This window comes from Strigops habroptila, chromosome 2, assembly GCF_004027225.2.
Source record: "Strigops habroptila isolate Jane chromosome 2, bStrHab1.2.pri, whole genome shotgun sequence".
Taxonomy (NCBI): Eukaryota; Metazoa; Chordata; class Aves; order Psittaciformes; family Psittacidae; genus Strigops; species Strigops habroptila.
Window position 1 is genome coordinate 120,649,454 of NC_044278.2, and position 24,931 is coordinate 120,674,384.

Here is a 24,931-nt window from a genome sequence, read left to right on the forward strand (position 1 = left end):
GCAGTAGGGAAAGTGTACCTGTGAAATAGCAGAGTTCATGTGGAATAGAATCATAGAATAGTTAGGGTTGGAAAGGACCTTAACCCACGACAAGTGCAGCATAAACCAAATGGGAGCATGGAGGGAGGAAAAAGGAGATTGCTCTTTTACTTAAGAAGCTGAAGTCCTTTTCCTCCTACTTTCATGCTCTGACAATTAATCACACCATAAGTAACAGAATGGTTTGGGTTGAAGAGACCTTAAAGCTCCTCCAGTTCCAACCCCTGCCACGGGCAGGGACACCTTCCACTAGAGCAGGTTGCTCCAAGCCCCTGTGTCCAACCTGGCCTTGAACACTGCCAGGGATGGGGCAGCCACAGCTTCTCTGGGCACCCTGTGCCAGCGCCTCAGCACCCTCACAGGGAAGAGCTTCTGCCTTATATCCAACCTGAACTTCCCCTGTTGAAGTTTGGACCCATAGAAATCCATAGAAAGGATTCTAGACTTTGCCTCAATTCCTGAAGAACTTTCTTGGCTAAGAAGCTAACAGGTAAAAAGAGCACCCAGGTATGGTCACAATTGATAACTTTAACTTCTGCTGGAACTAGACAGCGCAAGATATATTCCTATAGGATATGTAGAATCCACTGATACAGTGTCAGCAGCAGGCCTGGTGCTGAAGCCTGGATGAAAACCTGTTCCTTTTAGGACAAAGGCAAAAGAAAGGCTGTCTCAGCTCAGAGAAAGGGACAGGAACTACACCCAACAGAACACTTAGAAACTGTAAGAGATGATGCCTGGGCTCTCACCTTCCCAAGACCAAGCAAATGGCTCCAGAAATGAGGTTTCAAAACAGCATCCAGCAAGGGGAGCTTTAGCAAAGCTGACATCTTCACTTCTTGTCAGCTTTATGATAGACACTTTCAGAAGGACCCCAGTTCAGATCAGACAGGGTTAGACAGAGCTCCAGTTGGTCAAGTCACGACCAGTTGGTGTAATAGTGAGTGTGAGTGTGCTTCATGCTACAAAGAAATGCAAAGGCAATGTGGGAAACCCACCAAAACACAGGAATAAAGCAATGAGGATGTCCAGCACATTTTCTTCTTTCTATTTAACAAAGGCTTAATGTTAAGTAGTAGAAGAGTTCTAACAGAATGTGCCAGATCATAACCACAAGTTTATAACACACTCCCAGGTTGTTTTGCACTAAAAGCACAGGAGACAGACATTAAGAAAGCAGCTTTTTGGTTCAAACCTGCTTTACACAACCAAGAAACAGCACATTTGAGTTTTAAGAGAGCTTATAAAATAAAGACTTCTGAATAAGTAACATAGAATTAACTTTTCCTGTCACTGTCTTCACTTCACGAGCAACAGTGACACCTACTGTTAACACTACCAAACGGAGTCAACCTTTATCACAACTGATACAAAACACAAACGTATTAATCCAAAGGCTGTTGAAAGCGTATGAAACGTTTCCATCTTGAGGGTTTCCCTTGTAGCACATCTATTGCTATTACTGCTGCACCGAAGTTATCAACCTGTCTTGTAAAATGCCTTTTAAATACCTCAAACCCAACCTACTGATGAGTGTTTAAAACCTCTATTTCCCCACACATCATATTCTTGAGCTATTATAATTAAAGTAGACCTGAAAAAGGCCTTTCGCTTTACCTTCATGCTTGTATTTTGTGGTTTTCACCACCCAACACCTAAGTAACCACTCAAAAGTGCAGTCTTATACATTAAATGTGTTGGAATAACTGGGTCCTGACTTTGTGCAGTGCCTATTTGCTGGATTATAAGGTAGAAAAAGGTAAATATCTGGATTACAGGGCACAAAAAAGGTAAATTCACTTCAAATTCAACATTTAAAAAGACACAAACCACACACATTTAGGTGTGTAGGTGTTCTGTTCCAATTACAGCATCATTCTACCAAGTTAAGTTTGGTTAAGTTGCCTTTTTAGCCCCCATTGTTCTCATTTATTTCAGTTTTAATGTTGTTGAGGAGAACTGAGTGGGGCTGGTGTGGTTTAATCCCAGCTGGTAACTAAGTACCAGGCAGTCACTCACACACACAGCCCCACAGTGAGATGGGGAGGAGCCTTAGAAGAAAGGTAAAACCAATGGGTTGAGATAAGAACAGTTTAATTATCAAAAGAAGTTATAATAATAATGAAAAGGGACATAAAAAGAGCTAAACCAAAAAATAACAACAAGTAAGTGATGCACAATATAATTGCTCAGCATCCACTAACATCTGATATCCAGTGATGAGCCCCCTCCAGCCAACTCAGCCCAGTTTCTATACTAGGCATGATGTGCTTGGTATGGAATATCCCTTTGGATAATAGTTTGGGTGAGGTGTCCTGTCTCTGCTTCCTCTCAGTTTCTTGTGCCTCTCATCACTGGCAGAGCACGAGACTGAAAAGTGCTTGATCAGGGTTAAGTGCTACTGAGCAACAACTAAACCATCAGTGTGTTCTCAGCATCGTTCTCATCCTAAATCCAAACCACAGCACGAGCTACTAAGAAGAAAACTAACTCTATCCCAGCTGAAACCAGGACAAGGGCTTTTCCACAGAAGCCCTCCAACAATGAAGCTCCATGATTCTGACATTCCCAAGGCAAGTCCATGGGCAAATTCCACAGCCAGCTCCAGAGAGCTCAAGCATCCACATGGCAGAAGCCAAGGAACGCACATGCTCCAGGCCCACCTCCTTGTTACCAGAGGTACACCAGCACTACCTGGATATCTCCTTTGCACATTCCAGTCTGGAAGAGTTGGGTTTATACTTGGAAAGGCTCCTTCCACACCCACATTAAAGAAGTTACCAAGAACTACACAGAATATTCTCAAACACCTTACCTAAGCAAAGAGAAGACATCGTACGAGTTACGAACACAGTTCTGATCCACCTGGAGAAGACTGTTCTTCAGGGTACCTGAGTGATCCTTAAGGCAAAAGAAGAATGTTAATTTAAGAATCAAAACCATCTCCCTCACTAAAAGCTTGCACTTTTGGGAAGACAACAAATAACGTTGCATTTAAGGTATTTTCAATCTCTTTTTACACAGTTTCAGGTGCAGTAGTTAGAAATAACGTCTGGTGGTAATAAAACCAAGTTCAAGTCTGGCTTATAACAGCACTTACCTATAAAGATGTTAGTGACCCATCACTTACACTGTGTTCTAGACAGAGTGTGTTTTCCTGACCTTTATAATCCATTACTGCACACATTTTATGCACAGAAACACTGAAGGATGCAATTTCTAGTGCTGCCATTCTTCAGGTTCAGATCTGAGAGCCTGTTCAGTGATGGGAGATAAAGCTCTACCCCTTATTCATGCTGAACCACGTTTAAAGGATCAAAGCAATCTTAGTTGTCTTCACACTGCAAAGATCAGATATTGAGTTCTTCCATATCAGCCACACAAGTCCTAAGACAACCACAAACTCAGAACTGGTTCTTCACATGATAAAGTGAATTCTAAGTAGGTCAAACCACCCAACGGCACTGTCAAAAAGTTTATGGATTGTAGGAAAACAGGCATTCATTTTAGTGGATGGACTAGCTCCAGCTAATCCCATATATCAGCTGATTTTCCAAGTGATACAGCTGCACTCGGGGATTGAGCACCACAATCCCTGCCTACATGTTCTTCCCCACCTCAACAGGCTGTTGTCATATAGAACACGTTGAAATGCAGTTACATGTCAACATCATATTGCAACAGAGGCACCGTATCATAGAATCATGGAATGGTTTGTGTTGGAAGGGACCTTAAAGCTCAGCCAGTTCCAACCCCCTGCCACGGGCAGGGACACCTTCCACTAGAGCAGGTTGCTCCAAGCCCCTGTGTCCAACCTGGCCTTGAACACTGCCAGGGATGGGGCAGCCACAGCTTCTCTGGGAAAAGTCCGTGCCAGCGCCTCAGCACCCTCACAGGGAAGAGCTTCTGCCTCAGAGCTCATCTCAGTCTCCCCTCTGGCAGGTTAAAGCCATTCCCCTTGGCCTGTCCCTCCAGGCCCTTGTCCAAAGCCCCTCTCCAGGTTTCCTGGGGCCCCTTTAGGCACTGGAGCTGCTCTAAGGTCTCCCCTTCAGAAGCCTTCTCTTCTCCAGGCTGAACAACTTCTTTGGGCAACCAGTTCCAGTGTCTCACCACCCTCATAGTGAAGGATTTCTTCCTAGTCTCTAATCTATATGTTGCTGACTATAATGCCAGCACTTCCATCCAAATCCCCACAAGACTGGATTTGCTGGTTGTGGTTAAAGCAGAAACTGTAGCTCAGCATCACGGACTCATCTTCTCTCCAGCCAGAGACTCCTTATACAACCTACCTATACCACAGCACTGCCACTGGCAATTTGGGATTAAGAAAAACCCAATAACCTGTCAGCTGTGCTATTTACTATAGGTAAGTTTAAACTATTCCAGCATCAATGTAGTAATCAGCATTGCCATAGGATTAATGAGGCTGCAGCCACAACATTGGCTGGACAAGCACAAATACTCCAGTGGAGTCTTTGGAGACCAGAAACCACGGGGTGAAACAGTGGCAACACAGAGCAAATAGATCCCTATTTAAGAGCTACAAACTCCAGTTTGAAGCCTGATACCCAAAACTTCATGTGCTTTTATGCTTGCCACGAAAATGAGTCTTAAAAACCACACCATTTCAGAATGTTCTATGTTTAAATGCAAAGAATACAGTCTTATTTCTAGTAACCAGGGGGTTTTGGACTTAAAACACTAGTCTCCGCCTTCCTAAACAGCTCAGACATCCACAGCACAGAGGCAAAGCAACAGTTCTTATCTGTTATGTCAAAAATAGGATTTCTTCTCAAAACAAAGCATTTTTGTGTATTTAAGTGTGAAAATGTCAGTTTCCAAGTTGAATTTCAGCTTGTCAGCAGCAGCAACATGCCACAAGTACAAGATGCCCTTACCTTCTGCTCAAACGAAGCTCCGTAATAACCATCGTTGAGACCAAAAATAATCTCATTGGGGTTTCTTGCATGTATCTGTAAGAGAAGGAAGATCGTTTCAGTCAGCTTACTATGGCTTTACACAGCACATAGAGCACACAAGCATGAAATGCTCTGAGGGTCAAAAGCAGTTTTTCAGCACCTGTAATTCTAGAAGCACAGGAAAACTAAGTGAAAATGGAATTTATCCATAGAAAATGCATTTGTTTCATAGCTTTAACAACAGTTACTGAGTATATTCAACCATTCTACCTCGAAATCAGAAACACTGGCCAGAGCATCCTTCCTATTGCTGCGTTTCCAGCTGGCAAAAATAAGGAGACCAGGAAACTAATCAAAGAAGTAAGTCTTCAGAATAATTAGCTTGCACATAATAGGACATAATGATACTAAAAATGAGGGTTCTGTGGTCATAGTAGATGAAATCATAGAATCACAGGATGCTTTGGGTTGACGAGACCTTAAAGCTCATCCAGCTCCAACCCCTGCCACAGGCAGGGACACCTTCCACTAGAGCAGGTTGCTCCAAGCCCCTGTGTCCAACCTGGCCTTGAACACTGCCAGGGATGGGGCAGCCACAGCTTCTCTGGGCACCCTGTGCCAGCGCCTCAGCACCCTCACAGGGAAGAGCTTCTCAATTAATCAAGAAGCACCCACTGGAATCAGAACCACCTATTTGATTCAAAAGGCACCACGTTTATTTAGTGTTTTCATTATTTATGTGATATGGATTTCTTTTTGAGCCACTTTTACTATAGGCTCCACAATTCAGAACACACCTCAACTTCCAACTCTTTCAAAAGGCTACTAGTAAGAGACAAATCCCCAAATAAAACAGATCTCAGAGTAAGCTCCTTGGACTGAAGAACTTTGATGGTTTGTCATTACTATGTGAATGGATTAAAACTGTCATATACATAAACATTTTAATAAGAGCAAGTAGGGACAGGCCAAGGGGAATGGCTTTAACCTGCCAGAGGAGAGACTGAGACGAGCTCTGAGGCAGAAGCTCTTCCCTGGGAGGGTGCTGAGGCGCTGGCACAGACTTTTCCCAGAGAAGCTGTGGCTGCCCCATCCCTGGCAGTGTTCAAGGCCAGGTTGGACACAGGGGCTTGGAGCAACCTGCTCTAGTGGAAGGTGTCCCTGCCCGTGGCAGGGGCTTGGAACTGGAGGAGCTTTAAGGTCCCTTCAACCCAAACCAGTCTGGGATTCTATGAAGTATATGTACAATCATATCACTATTTCCTTGAAGTGAGGCACTGCAATTTAAAGCAGGATCATTTGAGAGGCTCAGTCAACAGTGGTACCTTAAAATAGTCAAGATTTAAAGCTCAGAGGTAAGCTAGCATGAATGTCTCCAATGAAACTTTAAACTAAGCCCATCCAATGCATTCATTTCCTTTCTTACTACTCTATATATTTGTTCATCCAGATACTCTGTTTCCTTCAGCAAAAAGTTAATAATAAACTGTTTTCACACTACCTGTTGGCCCAAGTACTTCAACCCATCCAGATTGACCTTCCATTCAATCAAAAGCTGGAAGTGCTCCTTCTTGCCACCCCAGATCCTCACAACAAAGCAAGAGACAGAGGTATCGAGACGATCAGGCATTATCCCAAAGTCCAGACTCCTCCATGTCGGATTCTGTGGGTGAAGAGGGATAAAAACAAGTCAAACTGAACAATACAGAATGTAACAAAGTCCATGTCAAACATTAAATATATATATATTAAAAATAACAAACACCAGCCATTTCAAGGTTTACACAGAGCTGAAGCCAAAAGGCTCTGTTGCTTCTTTACCCTCTTTCTAGAGAGAATCTCTCAGTTAAAAGATTCATGCTGTAAAGTGCTTTAGAAACTCAGAGTGGTCTCTGCTTCCTTCCATTACCAAATGTTAAAGAATTTACTCATTCAGCTTAAGCAAACCAGGAACTTCACAACTGGAAGTGACATTCCAAGTTATAACTGAGCTTCTGAGTATAGTTCACATTGCAAAAGTTAAGTTTAAAGAGCTGATCTCTTCCCCAGTGATTCAGTTTGCATTATTGACGTGTTTGTTCTCATTCTCCTCTTTGCCTGATGCTGATGGCAACCCTCAAATGTTGTCTCTAAGAGCTCCTCTTCACCCCAAGAGATCAGACTTGCTTTATAAAGCCAGCAGGCTGAACTGCTAACATCTATTCCCCTAGAACTCACATTTGCAAACGTGAGGCATTCCAAGGACTTCTACTCATCTCTGCTAATACAGAATTAAAGATTTATGGAACGGTTGTAACTGGCCCAAGCTGCAACCAACCCAAGTGAATCCAACACTACAAGTGCCAAGAGACAAATACTGGTGTCCTAATGCACAAATGGGAAAGTGCTTTTTAGATACATCTCCCTCCTCCACTGCACACAGAAATGGTAACTCCTCCAAAACAAGATTAGGAACCCATCATGAAAGAACAAGCCTTTCCTTCCAGTGCTTGAGCAGCTTGGAACAGGCCAAGCATCTCTGAACTGGTGTTAAATATAGAATAAGATGCCTCTGAAAAGAAGGGAAGAGCAAAGCCACCCATGAAGCACTGCAGAAGGAATGCATTCATGGAGTTTTCCTAAGGAGAAGGGATATTTAGTAGTACAGGTCATTAAAATACCCATAGACAATATGAATGGAATTTGCTCAAGATGTCTTTGATTTAGATTTGTGACATTCCATCTCACATTGCCTTTGGTTTGATTCCCTTTTTGTCATTCCTTGTCCTGATGTAGAACAGGCAGAGCTCAGAATCCTAAAGTCTCATGGAATTTATAATTTGGACCTTCCAGTATCTGAAGGGGGCTACAAGGATGCTGGGGAGGGGCTCTTCATCAGGGACTGGAGGGATAGGACAAGGGGTGATGGGTTCAAACTGAAACAGGGGAAGTTCAGGTTGGATCTAAGGCAGAAGCTCTTCCCTGGGAGGGTGCTGAGGCGCTGGCACAGGGTGCCCAGAGAAGCTGTGGCTGCCCCATCCCTGGCAGTGTTCAAGGCCAGGTTGGACACAGGGCCTTGGAGCAATCTGCTCTAGTGGAAGGTGTCCCTGCCCGTGGCAGGGGTTGGAACTGGATGAGCTTTAAGGTCCTTTCCAACCCAAACCATTCTGTGATTCTCTGATTCTCTGTAGACAGCTTCTCCTCCATTCAGGTTTTCAAAGCATTTACAGCTCATGGGCTATAAATGGTGCTGTTCTATCTTGTTCATACAGGCATTAAAAAGGCTCTTTAGCAGCTTTCAAACTCCCTTACCCAGTATCTACAACATCCTACACCTAGAAAGACACCTACTCCTCATCAGCTGTAAGAATCTGATCAGTTCTGGGCCCTTCCCTGACCTGAAATGGGAAATGTAGAAAGTCTAAGATGTTTTCAACTTCACTTTCTTAAAGCTATTGGCTCTTCAAAGAATATACATGTGTATATCTGCAGGTACACGTTCCTTACCATTCACCTATACAGAGATGTTCAAAGAAGTCAGTGCAACACTGTTTGACTGTCCCTTTGTTTGGGGTGTTGTAAGCAGGGTGTTGTAAGCTTTTACACCAACTGTACAATAAGAGCTACTGAATCTGTACCCCCAAAGTAACATACAATTGCTCCTTGAATAGACATTTAAATCAAAGCAGCCATTTCTGTTGTTAACACCAAGAACAGCAAATAAAGAGATGAGCTGCAAACAAACCTCAGTTATGGCACATACAAATCTCAGATACTGAAATGACTTAAACCAGTAAAAATGCAGCTAATGGTACTTTGCCTGTGTGGTGTTCTTCATATTGAAAATGAATGTGTGTTTTAAAGCTTAATTTGAAGTTTTCACATGAAAACATCCTGCCCTTGGAGTGTTCAGCCCTCCAAGGAGCAGGAGGGCCAAAAAGACTTCAAACCAACACACATTCCTACTAGTCAGTAACTCACTATCCCAACCCCTGTGAGAATAACCTAAAGAGGAGAATGTGATGCTCCAACCAGCACTGAAGAGTGGAAATACACATGTAACAGCGCTGGTGTTCAGCAGAGAAATCAATCTACTGCAGTAAATACAGAGTTTTTAAAAGGAAGGGGTTTGATATTAAAATAACTCACCAGAGAATTCTTGATCACCTCACTCTTATAAAACTCTAAAGAAAAAATGAGTGAAAAACACACCTTTAGATTAAACACAGATACAAATCTTAGCATTTGAAACAGAAAAGGCTAAAACAAATAACACTCAGGAATGACAAGTGCTAGTGGGGTCTGGTGTGTCAGGAACAGGTTCATGAGAAAGACTTGGGAATGCAGCCATGCTTTTGACTAGAAGTACTCATTCACACTTCACTATTAGAAGTCAGCATTTAGCATTTCACCTTTATACTCAAGATAATCGTTGGATATAAAGATTTCACCTTTAAATACAAGATAACTTACTGAGGTTTTGGTTTCTGGGGTGCCCCAGTACTTTGCAATATCCGGATGACATTGGCAAAGGGACTTCCTTGTCACACCACATCTTCCTGGAGGAGTGCAGCACTCATTGCACTGCTTTCCTGAAGAGCAAGGGTGACCTTGAGGTCCTTTCCAACCCCAGCTATCCTATGATTCTATGACCTGTTCCAGATGCTTAAGAGAGTGAAGAGCCAAATTACCTCCCAGAGGTGCCAAGAAGCCTGTATTAAATGGAAATAAGCAACTGCTGATACATGGACCTTGGCTTTTCCAGTCCAAATAGGAGCTTGAAGGCTTCAGGTAGGCAGCTCTGGGGGCTGGAAGATAGATTTTGTATGGTATTCCTTATCCTTGGACTCCAATGGACTAAAGTTTTGATGGAGTGCAGAACAGTCCCTTACATGAGAGACTATAGAAGTAGTGATCAGTTAGAGAGAGGTTAAACCAACCTCAAAGTAGTTCAGGTAGCAACCTCAAGTTACATATTCTTATCCTTATAAAACCTTGGAGAAAAGCAAGGATCAACTAAACTAGCTGAAAATAAAGAGAAGGAGAAAACCAAAATTCACCTCCAACTGTTGAGCATATCAAAAAGGAGTTTAAAAATATAGTTTTAATAACATCTCTCCACAGTGAAGAACCGTAGCGGAAAGCAAAGCATTAAAGGGAAATGAGATCCAACACTCAAACACAGCTATCAAAAGCAGAACAGATGTCTCCATGCTTCATGTCATTGGCTGACAACTCTATTTTTGGAAAACTTTGATAATATAAGTGCTGGTTTCTGCTCTGTAACATAACTGGTAGGCAAAGAGCAGGACACTCTTCCCCCCACAAAGCAACTAAGGCTCCAAAGGCTTTAACTGTTCTGTGCTCTTGGAAGTTCCCAAGTTTCCTAAATTATCAGTGAGGGGAAAAGAGCAAAGAACAAAAATAAGCTGATTTAAGGCTCTACTAAATCTGTCATCTGTTTTGCTTCCTCGGCTGCTAACCGAAAGCTTTTAGGAAGCTCAGGAAACTAAAGAGCTCTTCTCCACTGTTAGTATAAGCGATGTGAATACGGCAGCGAGTTGTCAAGGCAATAAAGGGGCAGAGAATTTGTGCCATATGAATCCAAGGAATAAGTAGTGAAAATGTTGATAGCAAACGTGGTTTACCTTTGTATATCTTGGTGTTATCACACAAGTGAAGAGTGAAGTACGTATCCAAGAGGCGATATCCATTCTTGTTGATGATGTTCCGGGCAGCGATATTGCGAAGGTGGCGAAGCCGGCGCTGAAAATGAGGAAAACATCAAAACAAAACAGATTAAGAACCTTGGATGGGGCTTGGAGTAGTGGAAGGTGTCCCTGCCCATGGCAGGGGGTTGGAACTGGATGATTTTAAGGTCCTTTCCAACCCAAACCATTCTATGATCCTATGAAAGTGTCTGGGCAAACAGCAACCAGCATCTACAAGCTCAGATTAAGCAACACTGATCTACTCGCACTTGTATCCTGTACCTACTTTCTGTTCTACATGTCTAAATCACCCCAACTAATTCAGCAGTTTCAAGTGAATGTGTGACACACTGAGCACCCAACAGCAGCAGCACCACCCAGGTATTCTGCATTATCACATTGGAAACACTTCCAAGGCAAAGCTATTCTGCTCTCATGAGAGCCCACTTGCAGCACTGGGTGCAGTTCTGGTGTTCCCAACGTCAGAAGGACACGGAGCTGCTGGAGCAAGTCCAGAGGAGGCCACGAGGATGATCAGGGGCTGGAGCAGCTCCCGTATGGAGACAGGCTGAGAACATTGGGGTTGTTGAGCCTGGAGAAGAGAAGCTGCGTGGAGACCTCAGAGCAGCTTCCAGTGTCTGAAGGGGGCTACAAGGATGTTGAGGAGGGACCTTCATCAGGGACTGGAGTGATAGGACAAGGGGTGATGGGTTCAAACTGAAACAGGGGAAGTTCAGGTTGGATCTAAGGAAGAAGCTCTTCCCTGTGAGGGTGCTGAGGCGCTGGCACAGACTTTTCCCAGAGAAGCTGTGGCTGCCCCATCCCTGGCAGTGTTCAAGGCCAGGTTGGACACAGGGGCTTGGAGCAACCTGCTCTAGTGGAAGGTGTCCCTGCCCGTGGCAGGGGGCTGGAACTGGATGAGCTTTAAGGTCCCTTCCAACCAAACTACTCTGATTCTACGTCTGCATCACCCCAACTAATCCAGCTCTTCAAGTGAATATGTGACACACTGAGCATCAAACAGCAGCAGCACCACCCAGGTATTCTGCATCATCACCTCGGACACACTTCCGAGGCAAAGCTATGTCCAACAAACACTAGAGAAGAGCTCCAACATTAACCATCACCTAACCCAGAGCTGGATAAAGCTTCCTGAATTCACGGTAATCCTGGAAACTGCTGCCACAACCTTAAATAAAACATATCATAGAATCATATCAGAAAGACGTATCCAGATTTTCACGGAATATGAAGGGCACAGTGGAAGTTGTGATGTCTGTCAGCACCCATCTGCTCAGATAACTGAGTCCTTTTCTCTTGAAGACACTTGAATATGCCACTAAAATCTTTAGTTTAAGTGATTTCAGCCAACTCCACTTTATGTTAGTTTGCTACAATACTGTATCTTGAATGAAAACCCTGAGATGGAGGCAATCTCTCTCCATCCCCCTTTCTCCCTCCAAATGTGGCTAAAATCCTCAGCTTCAAAGCAGACAATACCCTTATTTTGACAAATATTGAACATTAGGAAGTTACTATTAAATTTAAGAAGTTAACAAAGACTCTCCCGTCATTCTTAACTCATTTCTTAGCTGTGCTTCTTATTTTAACTCTGCAAACCCATGCAGGCTTAAAACAGACTGTGATGAACCCAGCACTCAGCAAACCACCGTTTCAAACACACAAAGTTCTCCCCAAATCCCTCAGTATCACGTTCTCCCCATCAATCTCTCAACCTACTCTCACCCATCTACCACAGGGATGTTGACAAGTGGCTGCAAATCCTTTCTGGATCACCACAAACCACCTACAAGCCTCAAACAACTGGTGTAGTGCATCCTTTGACCACAAGGTTCATTTTACAGGATACTGGTGCTTCCCAAAAAGCTTCTAAGTCTGGATCCACCTTAAAAGAAACACACTGGCCAAAAGAGGATTTTAAATGCTTTTGAAACCAAAAGGCAATTTTTCTGTTTGCAGCTTGTACTAAAAGCCTTTTAGTAAGAGTTGGAAGGCCATCATCTGTGTTAGAATAACAGTATGACACTTTATATCACTTGGTACCACTTCAGTGATCTCTTCATTTTCCTTCCTGGAAATCTCTAAGAGGAATATCACATTTCTGTTCATGTGACAGATTCAAAACCACCAATGGATTCATTCCGGCAAAGTGTGAGTTACACTAAAAACAGAGCTGAAATGGGATGCCCACATACCTCCAGTATACACATACAACACAAAAGAACATGCTGGAGGGAAGGGATGGGATCCAGAGGGACCTGGACAGGCTGGAGAGGTGGGACCATAGAACCTCATGGAGCTCAACAAGGCCAAGGGCAAGGTCCTGCCCCTGGGGCGGGGCAATCCCAGCACAAACACAGGCTGGGGGAGACTGGATGGAGCAGCCTGAGGAGAAGGACTTGGGGTGTTGGGTGAGGAGAAGCTCCCCATGACCCGGCTTCAGTGTGTGCTTGAGCCCAGAACCCCCCCGTGTGCTGGGCTGCACCCCCAGAGCGTGAGCAGCAGCTCAGGGAGGGGATCCTGCCCCTCTGCTGCGCTCTGGGGAGACCCCCCCTGCAGCCCTGATCCAGCTCTGGGGCAGCAGCACAAGAGGGACGTGGAGCTGCTGGAGCGAGGCCAGAGGAGGCCCCGGAGCTGCTGCGAGGGCTGGAGCAGCTCTGCTCTGGAGCCAGGCTGAGAGAGCTGGGCTGGGGCAGCCTGGAGAAGAGAAGGCTCCTGAAGGGGAGACCTTAGAGCAGCTCCAGTGCCTAAAGGGGCTCCAGGAAACCTGGAGAGGGGCTTTGGACAAGGGCCTGGAGGGACAGGCCAAGGGGAATGGCTTTAACCTGCCAGAGGGGAGATTGAGATGAGCTCTGAGGCAGAAGCTCTTCCCTGTGAGGGTGCTGAGGCGCTGGCACAGACTTTTCCCAGAGAAGCTGTGGCTGCCCCATCCCTGGCAGTGTTCAAGGCCAGGTTGGACACAGGGGCTTGGAGCAACCTGCTCTAGTGGAAGGTGTCCCTGCCCGTGGCAGGGGTTGGGACTGGATGAACTTTAAGGTCCTTTCCAACCCAAACCAGTCTGGGATTCGAAAAAACAAACCAACCCACACAAAACCAGCCACAAACTTCTAAGCTGCTTCATTGCTCAACTATATGGTGTTATTTTGTTAGAAATTGGTATCAAGACTATCACCAGAAAGATTAAGCTTCACTTAAAAACACAAAGCTATGTGGACCTTGGACATTAGTTCAAATCTAACTTGAAAACTGTGCAGTTTCACTGGCCGTTTTTATAAGGAACTTAAACACTGCTTAAGAAATGGCTTTGAACATACATTGAACTCCCTATAAAACAAATGATTCAAGTGTTTTATGTGCCATTTCTCTCCTTTAATTAATTTCTGTATATCTATATATATTAAATCCTTTAAAAGCTAAGAGTAGCCCACACACCATCTAACAAAGAGGGCAACTTTCTCCAGGTCTGAGGATTGCAAACCAGTTGTGTGCCTGGTTTAAGTAGTGTGTAACGATGAAGTAGCCTTCAAGAAAAGCCAAACATTTCTTGTCTTTCAGTACATGCAATGAGGTCTGGAAAAGCTTTAGAGTGTCACAACCGACATCTGCAGCTCTAGATAAGAGCTGAGTCCTTGACTCCATGGTTTGCACCTTCTTTGCAGCCTTCAAAGTCTGGAATTGCTCCTGAATTCAGAAGTCTCACTTCTCCCAAAGCAGCTGGAAGAGGGATGTTAAATCCAGGGCTATGAGACCACAGCACACTTCAGGACTCAGCATGCAACAGGTAATGAATGTCTATTTAAACCTCCAACTTAGTCACCTCTTTCCTTCTCCCTTCTTGTCCATTTAGCCCAGCTGATAGGGAACAAGTTTCCAGTTAATGGACAATTCTCTTGGTCACCTTCTTTAATATGAGGTCATGACAACAGAGGGATGTGGATCCTGAAAATAAACCTCCCTGCACTGTCCTGATATTATATTGCACTATTCACACGTCCTCAGAACCCTACAGAGGCCGCATTCAGAGTTAACCTCTGTCATTAACCTCTCCTGACCAAAGATAATCAGCTTTAGACAGGACACCATCAGCTAAAGACATACCCAAAAAACAATTCAACTAGGCTCTAAAATCCTTCATTAGGGCCTTGCAGCTACTCTGGGACAAAGTAAGGATTATTTTAAGGGTATTTTCAAACCTCTATTAAGTGTGTTTCATATCACTTTTGCTCAAGATGTTGGAATACACCAAACAAAATCCCCAGCGCGTTGTAGTTCAGCTCTCAGCAGCAGCAGTCAAAATTCCCTGCTGACAACCCCCACTGCCTACTTGCACCACTGCAAATAGGTGTAAGCTGTTTGTACCACCATAAAGGAGCACTTGTGCAGCTGCTCCGTGAAACATGCTGGGGAGCTGAGCAGGATGGAATCTCACCACTGCTCTTCTGCTGGGTTGGTTGCACCAGATCAGTTCCTCAATGTGGTTCACAATGTGGCTGTAGGAGCTGTGCTGATGCAAAAGGGGACAGAGCAGCAGCCAAAGGCAAACAGGACGGGCTGGAGCAGCTCTGCTCTGGAGCCAGGCTGAGAGAGCTGGGCTGGGGCAGCCTGGAGAAGAGAAGGCTCCTGAAGGGGACACCTCAGAGCAGCTCCAGTGCCTAAAGGGGCTCCAGGAAAGCTGGAGAGGGGCTTTGGACAAGGGCCTGGAGCAACAGGGAATGGGAAATATGTGCTGAGCTTCTTCCAGAAGTCAGGGGTCTCTTACTCAAGAAAAGCACTTGGTTTTCATAGAATCATAGAATGGTTTGGGTTGGAAAGGACCTTAAGATCACCCAGTTCCAATCCCCTGCCATGGGCAGGGATGCCTCACACTAGACCATGTCACACAAGGCTCTGTCCAACCTGGCCTTGAACACTGCCAGGGATGGGGCAGCCACAGCTTCCTTGGGCAACCCATTCCAGTGCCTCAGCACCCTCACAGTAAAGAACTTCTCCCTTATATCTAACCTCAACTTCCCCTGTTTCAGTTTAAACCCATCACTCCTTGTCCTGTCGCTACATCACTCTGAAGAACTATTATCTCTTGTTTGATGCACCTACTGTTCCCATTCAATGTCTTCCTGGGAATGTCTCCAGATTTACCACAGGCCATACACAAGTCAGACTGCTACAAAATAAAGTATTTTGGTCAACAACCTTGTTAAAACTTTCCTTTTTCATTCAATGATCCCAGAACTCTAAACCTCAGAAGACCTTTAAGTAGACTAAAGTTGCCTGGTCCCTTCACGCTTTAGTTCCCTCAACAGGAAGATAGCATCATCTTTCACTACCTCTGCCTAAACCACCACCTTCTGCATCAGACACTTGCTCCCACACAATGTTGTTTTAGCCTGTTCATGAAACCACAAGAGAACAGTGACTACCTCCAATAGCCTAAAGTATTCATGGAATTTCATAATGATTTCTTCAAGGTCATCTAATGGGCAGCAAAATCAAGTGCAGAGAAGTTCTGACTCCTCTTCCATCTTAACCACTTTGTTATTCTCTTACAAGAATCTGATGACCCTGGGAAAGAAATCATAATGTAAGAAAACCCAACAGGATGAGAACTCAGTTAAGCACCATTTTCCCTGCTGATCTACTACAGTTACCAAGCAGCTCAGATCCCAGGAATCGTGAAGCTCAGGTTATGAAGATCATAGAATCCCAGACTGGGTTGGGCTGGAAGGGACCTTAAAGCTCAGCCAGTCCCAACCCCTGCCACGGGCAGGGACACCTTCCACTAGAGCAGGTTGCTCCAAGCCCCTGTGTCCAACCTGGCCTTGAACACTGCCAGGGATGGGGCAGCCACAGCTTCTCTGGGAAAAGTCTGTGCCAGCGCCTCAGCACCCTCACAGGGAAGAGCTTCTGCCTCAGAGCTCATCTCAATCTCCCCTCTGGCAGGTTAAAACCATCCCTCCTCGTCCTTATTCCTCCTTGCTTTTACAAAATGCTCACGTTGGCCTAATACATTTCACATTTTGACGGAGTTTTTGGGTTTTGAGCTACAGCTTTTATTCTTTTCAAGAACAGAGAAAAACCCACAACCCCTCAGCCTGACACAGAATCATAGAATGGTTTGGGTTGGAAAGGACCTTAAGATCATCCAGTTCCAACTCCCTGCCATGGGCAGAGACACCTCACACTAGACCATGTCACCCAAGGCTCTGTCCAACCTGGCCTTGAACACTGCCAGGGATGGGGAATTCACAACTTCCTTGGGCAACCCATTCCAGCACCTCAGCACCCTCACTGTAAAGAACTTCTTCCTTATATCCAACCTGAACTTCCCCTGTTTAAGTTTGAACCCATCACCCCTTGTCCTATCACTCTAGTCCCCAACGAAGAGCCCCATGCAGAACCCTGTGTTTCTCTGTGACTTATGATGAGTATATAGAGACCCCAAGAGCTGACCTTGCAGGCTCAGTTCTGTTAAGTTAGAAACAAGCAGGTTTGCTGTAGTAACGTCTCTGTTGGTAACTAATCTTTGCACCCTGCTTTAATGCTGAAATAGTTGGAAGGATTTTGCTTAAATTCTTCCCGAGCTATTGTGGGTTATAAAGAAGCAGGCTGGAAAACTCATGTGAAAGCCAGGTAAAACCAGAATATGCACCAGCTTGTGAAGAGGTCAGAGCTGATCCTGACCTGAAAAGAATTTATGGAATAGTCTCCCTTGAAACAGTCAGGAAGGCAGCATTCTGAAAAGCAGAGGTGGTGTCTAAAGATGAAGACTATGTCTTCCTAAGGGGCCTGGAGCACCTCCCGTATGAAGACAGGCTGAGAAAACTGGGGCTGTTCAGCCTGGAGAAGAGAAGCTGTGTGGAAGCTTTCACCAAGGATGGTGACCCCAGCACTGCCCTGGGCAGCCTGTTCCAATGCCTGAGCACCCTCTGGGGAAGGAATTGTTTCTCAGCTCCATCTAAACCTGCCCTGGGGCAGCTTGAGGCCGTTTCCTCTTGTCCCATCCCTTGTTCCTTGGGAGCAGAGACCAGCCCCCTCCTGGCTCCATCCTCCTGTCAGGCAGTTGCAGAGAGTGAGAAGGTCCCCCCTGAGCCTTCTCTTCTCCAGACTAAACCCCCCAGGTCCCTCAGCCGTTCCTCATCACACTTGTGCTCCAGACATCCATGTTCCACCACAATTCTCCTGCTTTCTTACACATCTTACTGCACTGAGTGTTTCGACAAGGACAGTCAGCAAATGGAAGCTGTTGTCTGAAAAGCATCGAGTCTTCCCTAATTCATATAGAGAGAAAGTGAAAGAGGAAGACTAAGGAACGTTTCTATACTTGACATGGCACCTGCAGAAGTATAATTATTCTCCAGCTACTTGAATGCAAAGCAGCCCTTCATGAGCTCAACCCAGAACTGAAGAATGCAATGGGTGAAGTTGATGTTACAGCTAAAAACATGTCAGTCTATGGCACAACCTGCTCCTTAAACCAGCAGCATCAGAAAATAATTAAGATTAGTAATTATATAAATGAAAAAATTAAGATGGAAACGTGTATATATATATTACTCTTAAAAGTAGCTACATCCTTTAGTCTATCTTCCCTCACACCTCTTACTAGGAGCCCACTAGACTCTTTCCTCACTAAGTAACTGCATTTACACCAGGGAGTAACTCAGAACTCTACATCATTGCTCTGAAGTAGTGGTTAACAGCTGGTATCTGTTCAGCAGGGACAAGAAACCTTTTCTCTGTACACCATAATCACATGTAGCACATCTACACTGCTTTTTTAGAGCTCAGAACCAAGGAAACAAGACCAAAAGTGATCTTCAGTGCAAGCCCACAGTGTTCACACTCGTATTTTCTGCATCCTCATGCTGCTTTCCACATCCAAAATGTGTGGTCAATGCTGCAGAAAGAGCCTGTTACTGAAAATATGAGGTGGAACAGGTAGAGAAGACAGGATACAAACAGGATAGCTTTTGAAAGACTCACAACACAGAATGTGCTTCAATGTAACATTAGCAGGAAGGGTTTAAAAGCCAAGCCATAAGCCCACGCAGGGACCAAGGCAAATGAAGTCGTGTGTATTGTTTCGACAGCTGTGTTTGGTTATGGTCACTACAACACCAAGAGGGACACACCAAGAGCTGGCAACCACCACAACCTTGAAGAATAAAAACTGTCAGCACACCCTAAAAGAAATTGCTCTAAACTGGGGTTAAGAAAATCTGAACTGACTGTTTTGACAGCCAAAGCTCCTCTTGCGGGGTGTTTAGATAAGAGACAAATAACAGGGAACAAGATACACAGTCTTTCCATCCTAAACCAAGAGCTTTTAGAAATACCATCTTCCCTTAAATGAGGTTTTCCTTGGAGTTTGTCTAAATAAATATTACTTACTTCCAAGATGAAAGACTAGAACTGTAATTGCTTCTTTGACACAACTTTTGAACTACACCATGGGGTAGACAAAAGAACATCAGGGTGTAAGTTCCGCCTCATTAATAACATGCTCTAGAAGCCTCTCCACATGTTAAGAAGCCTCTTAACATCACCTTGGGTGAGAAAGCATTAGCCCGTACCAGCTGCGGGAATGAACTGGGAATTCCATACCAATGGAAAACAAGATACTGCTCAGAGGGAAGGACCCAAAAAGTAAACAGGGTCGTATGGAATAAAGCATCAACAAAACCAAAGCAAAGGCACTTCTGACCTTAAAGAACAACTTGATTTTTAGGATGCACCATGTTGCACAAGCAAACTGTTTGCTGGTTAGTATCTTGAAGAGTATTAATGTTTAGCTTGTTACTGGATGACAAATCAAGGGCAAACAGGAAACCCTCTCATCATAAGGAATGGTCTTTAGTTCCCAGCTACCAACCCTTCCTTCAGTTAAGAATATTCCCTAACCCCCCACAAATCTCCTGAATCAAAGCCGATTTACTGCAGCTTTCTGACTGAACAGGGTCTGACTTAATCACAGACTGGTGTGGGTTGGAAAGGACCTTAAGATCATCCAGTTCCAACCCCCTGCCACGGGCAGGGACACCTTCCACTAGAGCAGGTTGCTCCAAGCCCCTGTATCCAACCTGGCCTCGAACACTGCCAGGGATGGAGCATTTACCACTTCTCTGGGCACCCTGTGCCAGCGCCTCAGCACCCTCACAGGGAAGAGCTTCTGCCTCAGATCTAACCTGAACTTCCCCTGTTTCAGTTTGAACCCATCACCCCTTGTCCTATCACTACAGTCCCTGATGAAGGTCCCTCTCCAGCATCCTTGGAGCCCCCTTCAGACACTGGAAGCTGCTCTGAGGTCTCCACGCAGCTTCTCTTCTCCAGACTGAACAGCCCCAATGTTCTCAGCCTGTCTCCATACGGGAGCTGCTCCAGCCCCTGATCATCCTCGTGGCCTCCTCTGGACTTGCTCCAGCAGCTCCATGTCCTTCAGATGTTGCGGACAACAGAACTGTATGCATGCCCCAAGTATCAACAGATCATTCAGCCTGTGAAACTGCATTACTTGGAAAAATATATATAGTGCAGATAGCAAAAACCAAGCCCCAGATGAACTGCCAACCTTTTGTGCTACAATTACTATTTTACACTAACTTCAACAACTTTAACTGTCGCTAACTCTAGACATTAATGCAGCTGGATATGGATACAACATAGAAGGTCAACACTCACGTTGTGGTGTTTTACTGGAGCAGCACTTCCCTCCAACTCCGTGGTTAAAGACAGTGCATGTCAACGAGAAGTGAAAGCGATATTCAACTACGACACTTTCCAGCCACTGTTCTGATTTCCCCCAGCAGATTTAGTAGGAAAGGGGAAGTAAAATATTTAAAAGTCAGTCTTGGTTTTCATATTACTCAGTGGAATGTATAACAATAGTTATATAGAATTATTTCAGACAAAAAGATGCTCTTTTCACACTGATTTAGTTGAAAAACTAGTTCAGATGCAGCCTGGAACCTGGATGGTAGATGTCTTCACTTCTCCCACATAAAACCTCTCAAACCCATTTGCCAGAGCACTTAAAATCACCCATTTCTGCCATGTTACCCCCTCTGCTGTGAGTGGTTTGCATCCTTAGAGCAAATAACTATGAAATCTTAGCCTTGCTCTAATTCACCCATATTCTTCTACTGTTGCTTTACCTCTAGTCACTTGGATCACCTCAAGTATCCAAAACCTTACCCAAGGTACTGGATTACCACTTCCAACTGCTGAAAACATGGGTTTCTTTATTGTTGAAATCCAGAAGTACTGCAATTCAGAAGCACTACTTCATATTCTCCTTGGGAAGCTCTTTCCGGAAGGACTTTCAAAAGGAAAAACATCTTTTGCTTTAAAGTTCACTTGACTCGCGAGCATTCCTTTGCATCCTGGGATCAAAGAGGGCAGCAATGTCAGTTTCTGAAGGGTGGATGTTAAGCTCATGGTATTACTAAAATCCCAAGAGCTCAAAGATTGTTAAATGTTCAGTAGATATGATTTCTTTAAATGTAGCTCAATGGAATGGATTACCGTAAAAGATATTTTACAGAATGCACAGAAGCTTCACTTCTATAGTTACAGAATCATAGAATGGTTTGGGTTGGAAAGGACCTTAAAGCTCATCCAGTTCCAACCCCTGCCACGGGCAGGGACACCTTCCACTAGAGCAGGTTGCTCCAAGCCCCTGTGTCCAACCTGGCCTTGAACACTGCCAGGGATGGGGCAGCCACAGCTTCTCTGGGAAAAGTCTGTGCCAGCGCCTCAGCACCCTCACAGGGAAGAGCTTCTGCCTCAGAGCTCATCTCAGTCTCCCCTCTGGCAGGTTCAAGCCATTCCCCTTGGCCTGTCCCTCCAGGCCCTTGTCCAAAGCCCCTCTCCAGGTTTCCTGCAGCCCCTTTAGGCACTGGAGCTGCTCTAAGGGCTCCCCTTCAGGAGCCTTCTCTTCTCCAGGCTGCCCCAGCCCAGCTCTCTCAGCCTGGCTCCAGAGCAGAGCTGCTCCAGCCCTCGCAGCAGCTCCGGGGCCTCCTCTGGCCTCGCTCCAGCAGCTCCACGTCCCTCTTGTGCTGTTGCCCCAAAGCCGGATCAGGACTGCAGGGGGGTCTCCACAGAGCACAGCAGAGGGACAGAATCCCCTTCCTCAACCTGATGGTTCTTTTTCATCCCCACTGCTCCCTAATCACTCACTGAAAACTGTGCACCAGTGCAGCTCTTTGTACAACAGTTACATGTTCGAGCTTGAGGGTCTTCAAACACTGTCTCTCAATTCATTAAGAGCTTCAGTGTTGGAATTACTAGTAAAAGCTTATCAATTCCCAGTCTGAAGTGCTTGGGCAGTATTCTAAGGTCCATGAAGATGTGCTTTCCAGCCTCTAGACAACCACACATGACATCTGTTTTGGTCAGCAGTTGGCACAGTAACATTTAAGAGATCATCTGACTGCAGCATGACTGCCTCTCGATGTTAAGACTATGTTTTTTGTCCTACTCCTTCCATCTAGAATGGAAGAGCATGAAAGTTTTGACTCCCTCAACCCCCATTGCTTTGAACTGCTGATGGTGACAGGCCTGAAAAGTTTGAGCAGTTAGAAATCCCTAAGTTATCATGACACTCCTGGTCTTCTTGCATGGAGCAACTAAGGACAGATAATGCTAAAGAATCCATCTCTCCTTTTAAGTGTAATTATTTCAGTTCTGTTAGACTCACTCTTCCAGCAAAGAAAAACCACATCCTGGCACAATTAGGGATACAAATTGGAATTCTCTGCTTAGCTAGATCTATTTATTTACAGCCATAGCCTCTATTTCTCCCACTTTACATGTAGGAGACAATAGCAAAAGGTATTCTTAGGCCAGGTCATCCAGTCACCAAGGAAGAGGTTAAAGAATAGGTTAGTCAGACACAAGCAAAAGGGTTTGGACATGACTTCTCACTCCTAAGCTTTGCTTTCTAATCAATGTGAACTTCACTGGCACAATTAAATCCAGACTAAACCCAAATTACACCTTCAAATCTCCAGTCTTTAACAAGTCCCTTCAGTCATTAAAAGCCCTCACCCTAAGTCCACATTGAGAACTTGGTCTTCAGAAAGGTTTATAGCCGTGACTCAGACCATCTTTACTGTCATCCTTATAGTCCAAAAACGCAGCACTGGGTGTTCTAGAGAAACCTGCTTACTGAACCAAAGCACTGAGCTGATTTCTGTGCTGGCAGGTGGCAAACAATCCCCTTGTGTTGCATAGCACCACACTCAGATCAGCCTGATCTTTGCATTATCGAAGTGGAACAACAGATTGGAATGACTTTCCCATTCTTTTCCACCATTCTGCAGTGAAATACTTCCAGGGTGATTCCCCTCTTCAAGGTAACTTGCAACTCAGCAATAATACAGTGAAAGAGGATGGTTTGTTATCAGCATATTCAACTGGAGCTTTGGAGCTGCTTGATTCGATTGCAAGCACTGACACAGACACCTCAGCACGTGGGGTCCTTGTATGTGCAGAGGAAACAGCAAAACAATACCTCAGACTGTCACAGCCTTCCACTTGCTGCAATGAACATCTCTGCAGCACACACAGAAGCATTCTATACAGCTTAAACTAACCATTTATGAGGCTGGAATATCCTCTAATTGCTGATTCAGTTTCTGCTCCTACAAAAGTTTCTGCTCCTAGAAAAGGAAATCAAAAGGCTGTGTTTTGGTCTTACTTTCACAGATGAAGCCCCATAACTAATAACTGAGGCTTCTCTCCCTGCGGCATTCACTTGGTTCTTGCACAAGCCTGGGAAAGAGTAAAAGCAAGAATTCAGCAAGGAAAAGGCCATACTGCATCTCCTGAATGAGCCACTGCTCCCTGTAAAGTCCGTCCAAAGCAGTAGTGGTGTTTGTGTGCATTAACATGGAACAGGCCACAGTTTAAATACTTGCTCTCAAATTAGGGTCAATACTTGCATAGCTCCAGTGGCCAAGACCCATCTCCACTCCCTCTTTTTGGACGCCTGGTAAATCATGTTTAGCCATGGAGCAGTTGTATCTTCATTTCAAGTTGGTATCTATTGATTTTTCCTCTAGTAATGCTTCGTTTTCACACCTTGTAACACACAGCTCAAGTAACTCAGAGTGTCTGCTCCTTAATAACATCGACTGCCCGGAGGCAATGAACCACAACTTCAAGCAGAGTCACATCTTACACCATTTCTAAAGAAAAAGATGCCTTTGCTAAATAATTACCCCCCTCTCCCCCACGACCACTTAAGCTCCCATGCAATAAAAGTCACTGCATGCAAGAGGGGAAAGGGCACAGACTTCGGCTGATAGAGATTGCTAAACCCTCACGCAGAGCCTTGACTTCCTCACTTAACCTTGCTCCTAATGCTCTCCAAAATTAAAACGTGGGCCCCCTGCCCAGTGAACCAAAAGCCAACTCTCAGCAAACAGGAAAAACAGAGTTAGCTGAAGGAAGGATGTGATGGGGAGGGAACCTTCCATCACTCTTCACTATGCACTACACGTTGTATCCATGCTTACCCCCTACCTGGTTAAGAGCCAGTGCAGGAGAGGAGAGGGCAGCCCCGCTGCTCCCACCTCATCAGCTTAAATGTGGGTTATCTGGGTGTTATCTGTGCTGCAGCTCCCAGCTTTAGCTGCACCCAGCACCTCCATGGGCACAGAGCAGCCTCTGGCAGGAGAGGGGACCCCCCTGGACTCTCAGTACAGGCAAGAGAGGGGCACAGACCCTGCCCCATGCAAAGGAGAGCTCCCCCATCACCCTTCTCAGCCCAAGAGAAGGGTGCTCAAAACCTCTTGCCTCAGGGACCCTCCTTCCATCAGCACAGAGTAACCCCCCTCACACCTCAGGGGGTACCTCTCCCCCTTCAGTTCAGGGAGCACTCCACATCTCTGGGTACCCCAGAGCTTAGGGAGCACCTCCCCTACACCTCAGGGCACCCCGCACCTCAGGGAGAAGCCCCCCTTCAACTCAAGAAGCAGCTTCGACCCCCTTTACTTAAGGGCACCCAACACACACCTCAGGGCACCCCATATCTCAGGGAGCACCCCCCTTTCACCTCAAGGCACTCCACACTCCAGAGAGCATCCCCTTTTCACTTCAGCGCATCCCCCCCTACACCTCAGGGCACCCCATACTCCAGGGAGAAGCCCCCCTTCAACCTCAAGGTACCCCACAACTCAGAGAGACCCCACTATACCTCAGGGCACCCCATACCTCAAAGAGACAGCCCCCCTTCACCTCAGGGCACCCCATGCCTGAAGAAGC

General features: G+C 45.3%; 1 protein-coding gene across 3 annotated transcripts in view; it reads right to left on the minus strand.

Annotated features, from left to right (window-relative positions):
• UVRAG (UV radiation resistance associated) overlaps nucleotides 1-24,931 on the minus strand; it is a 90,287-nt gene that overhangs the window by 64,416 nt on the left and 940 nt on the right. Inside the window, exons 1-6 of one of the 3 annotated variants that reach the window (XM_030475702.1) lie at nucleotides 23,364-24,158; nucleotides 10,586-10,703; nucleotides 9,087-9,121; nucleotides 6,460-6,621; nucleotides 4,938-5,012; nucleotides 2,855-2,940 (exon numbers count right to left, since the gene is read on the minus strand). In XM_030475702.1, the coding sequence (XP_030331562.1) occupies nucleotides 2,855-2,940; nucleotides 4,938-5,012; nucleotides 6,460-6,621; nucleotides 9,087-9,121; nucleotides 10,586-10,703; nucleotides 23,364-23,480 (593 nt within the window). In that variant the 5' untranslated portion in view covers nucleotides 23,481-24,158. Of the gene's footprint in view, nucleotides 1-2,854; nucleotides 2,941-4,937; nucleotides 5,013-6,459; nucleotides 6,622-9,086; nucleotides 9,122-10,585; nucleotides 10,704-23,363; nucleotides 24,159-24,931 lie in introns of those variants that run through there. The other 2 variants (XM_030475704.1, XM_030475703.1) reach the window with 2 other exon arrangements.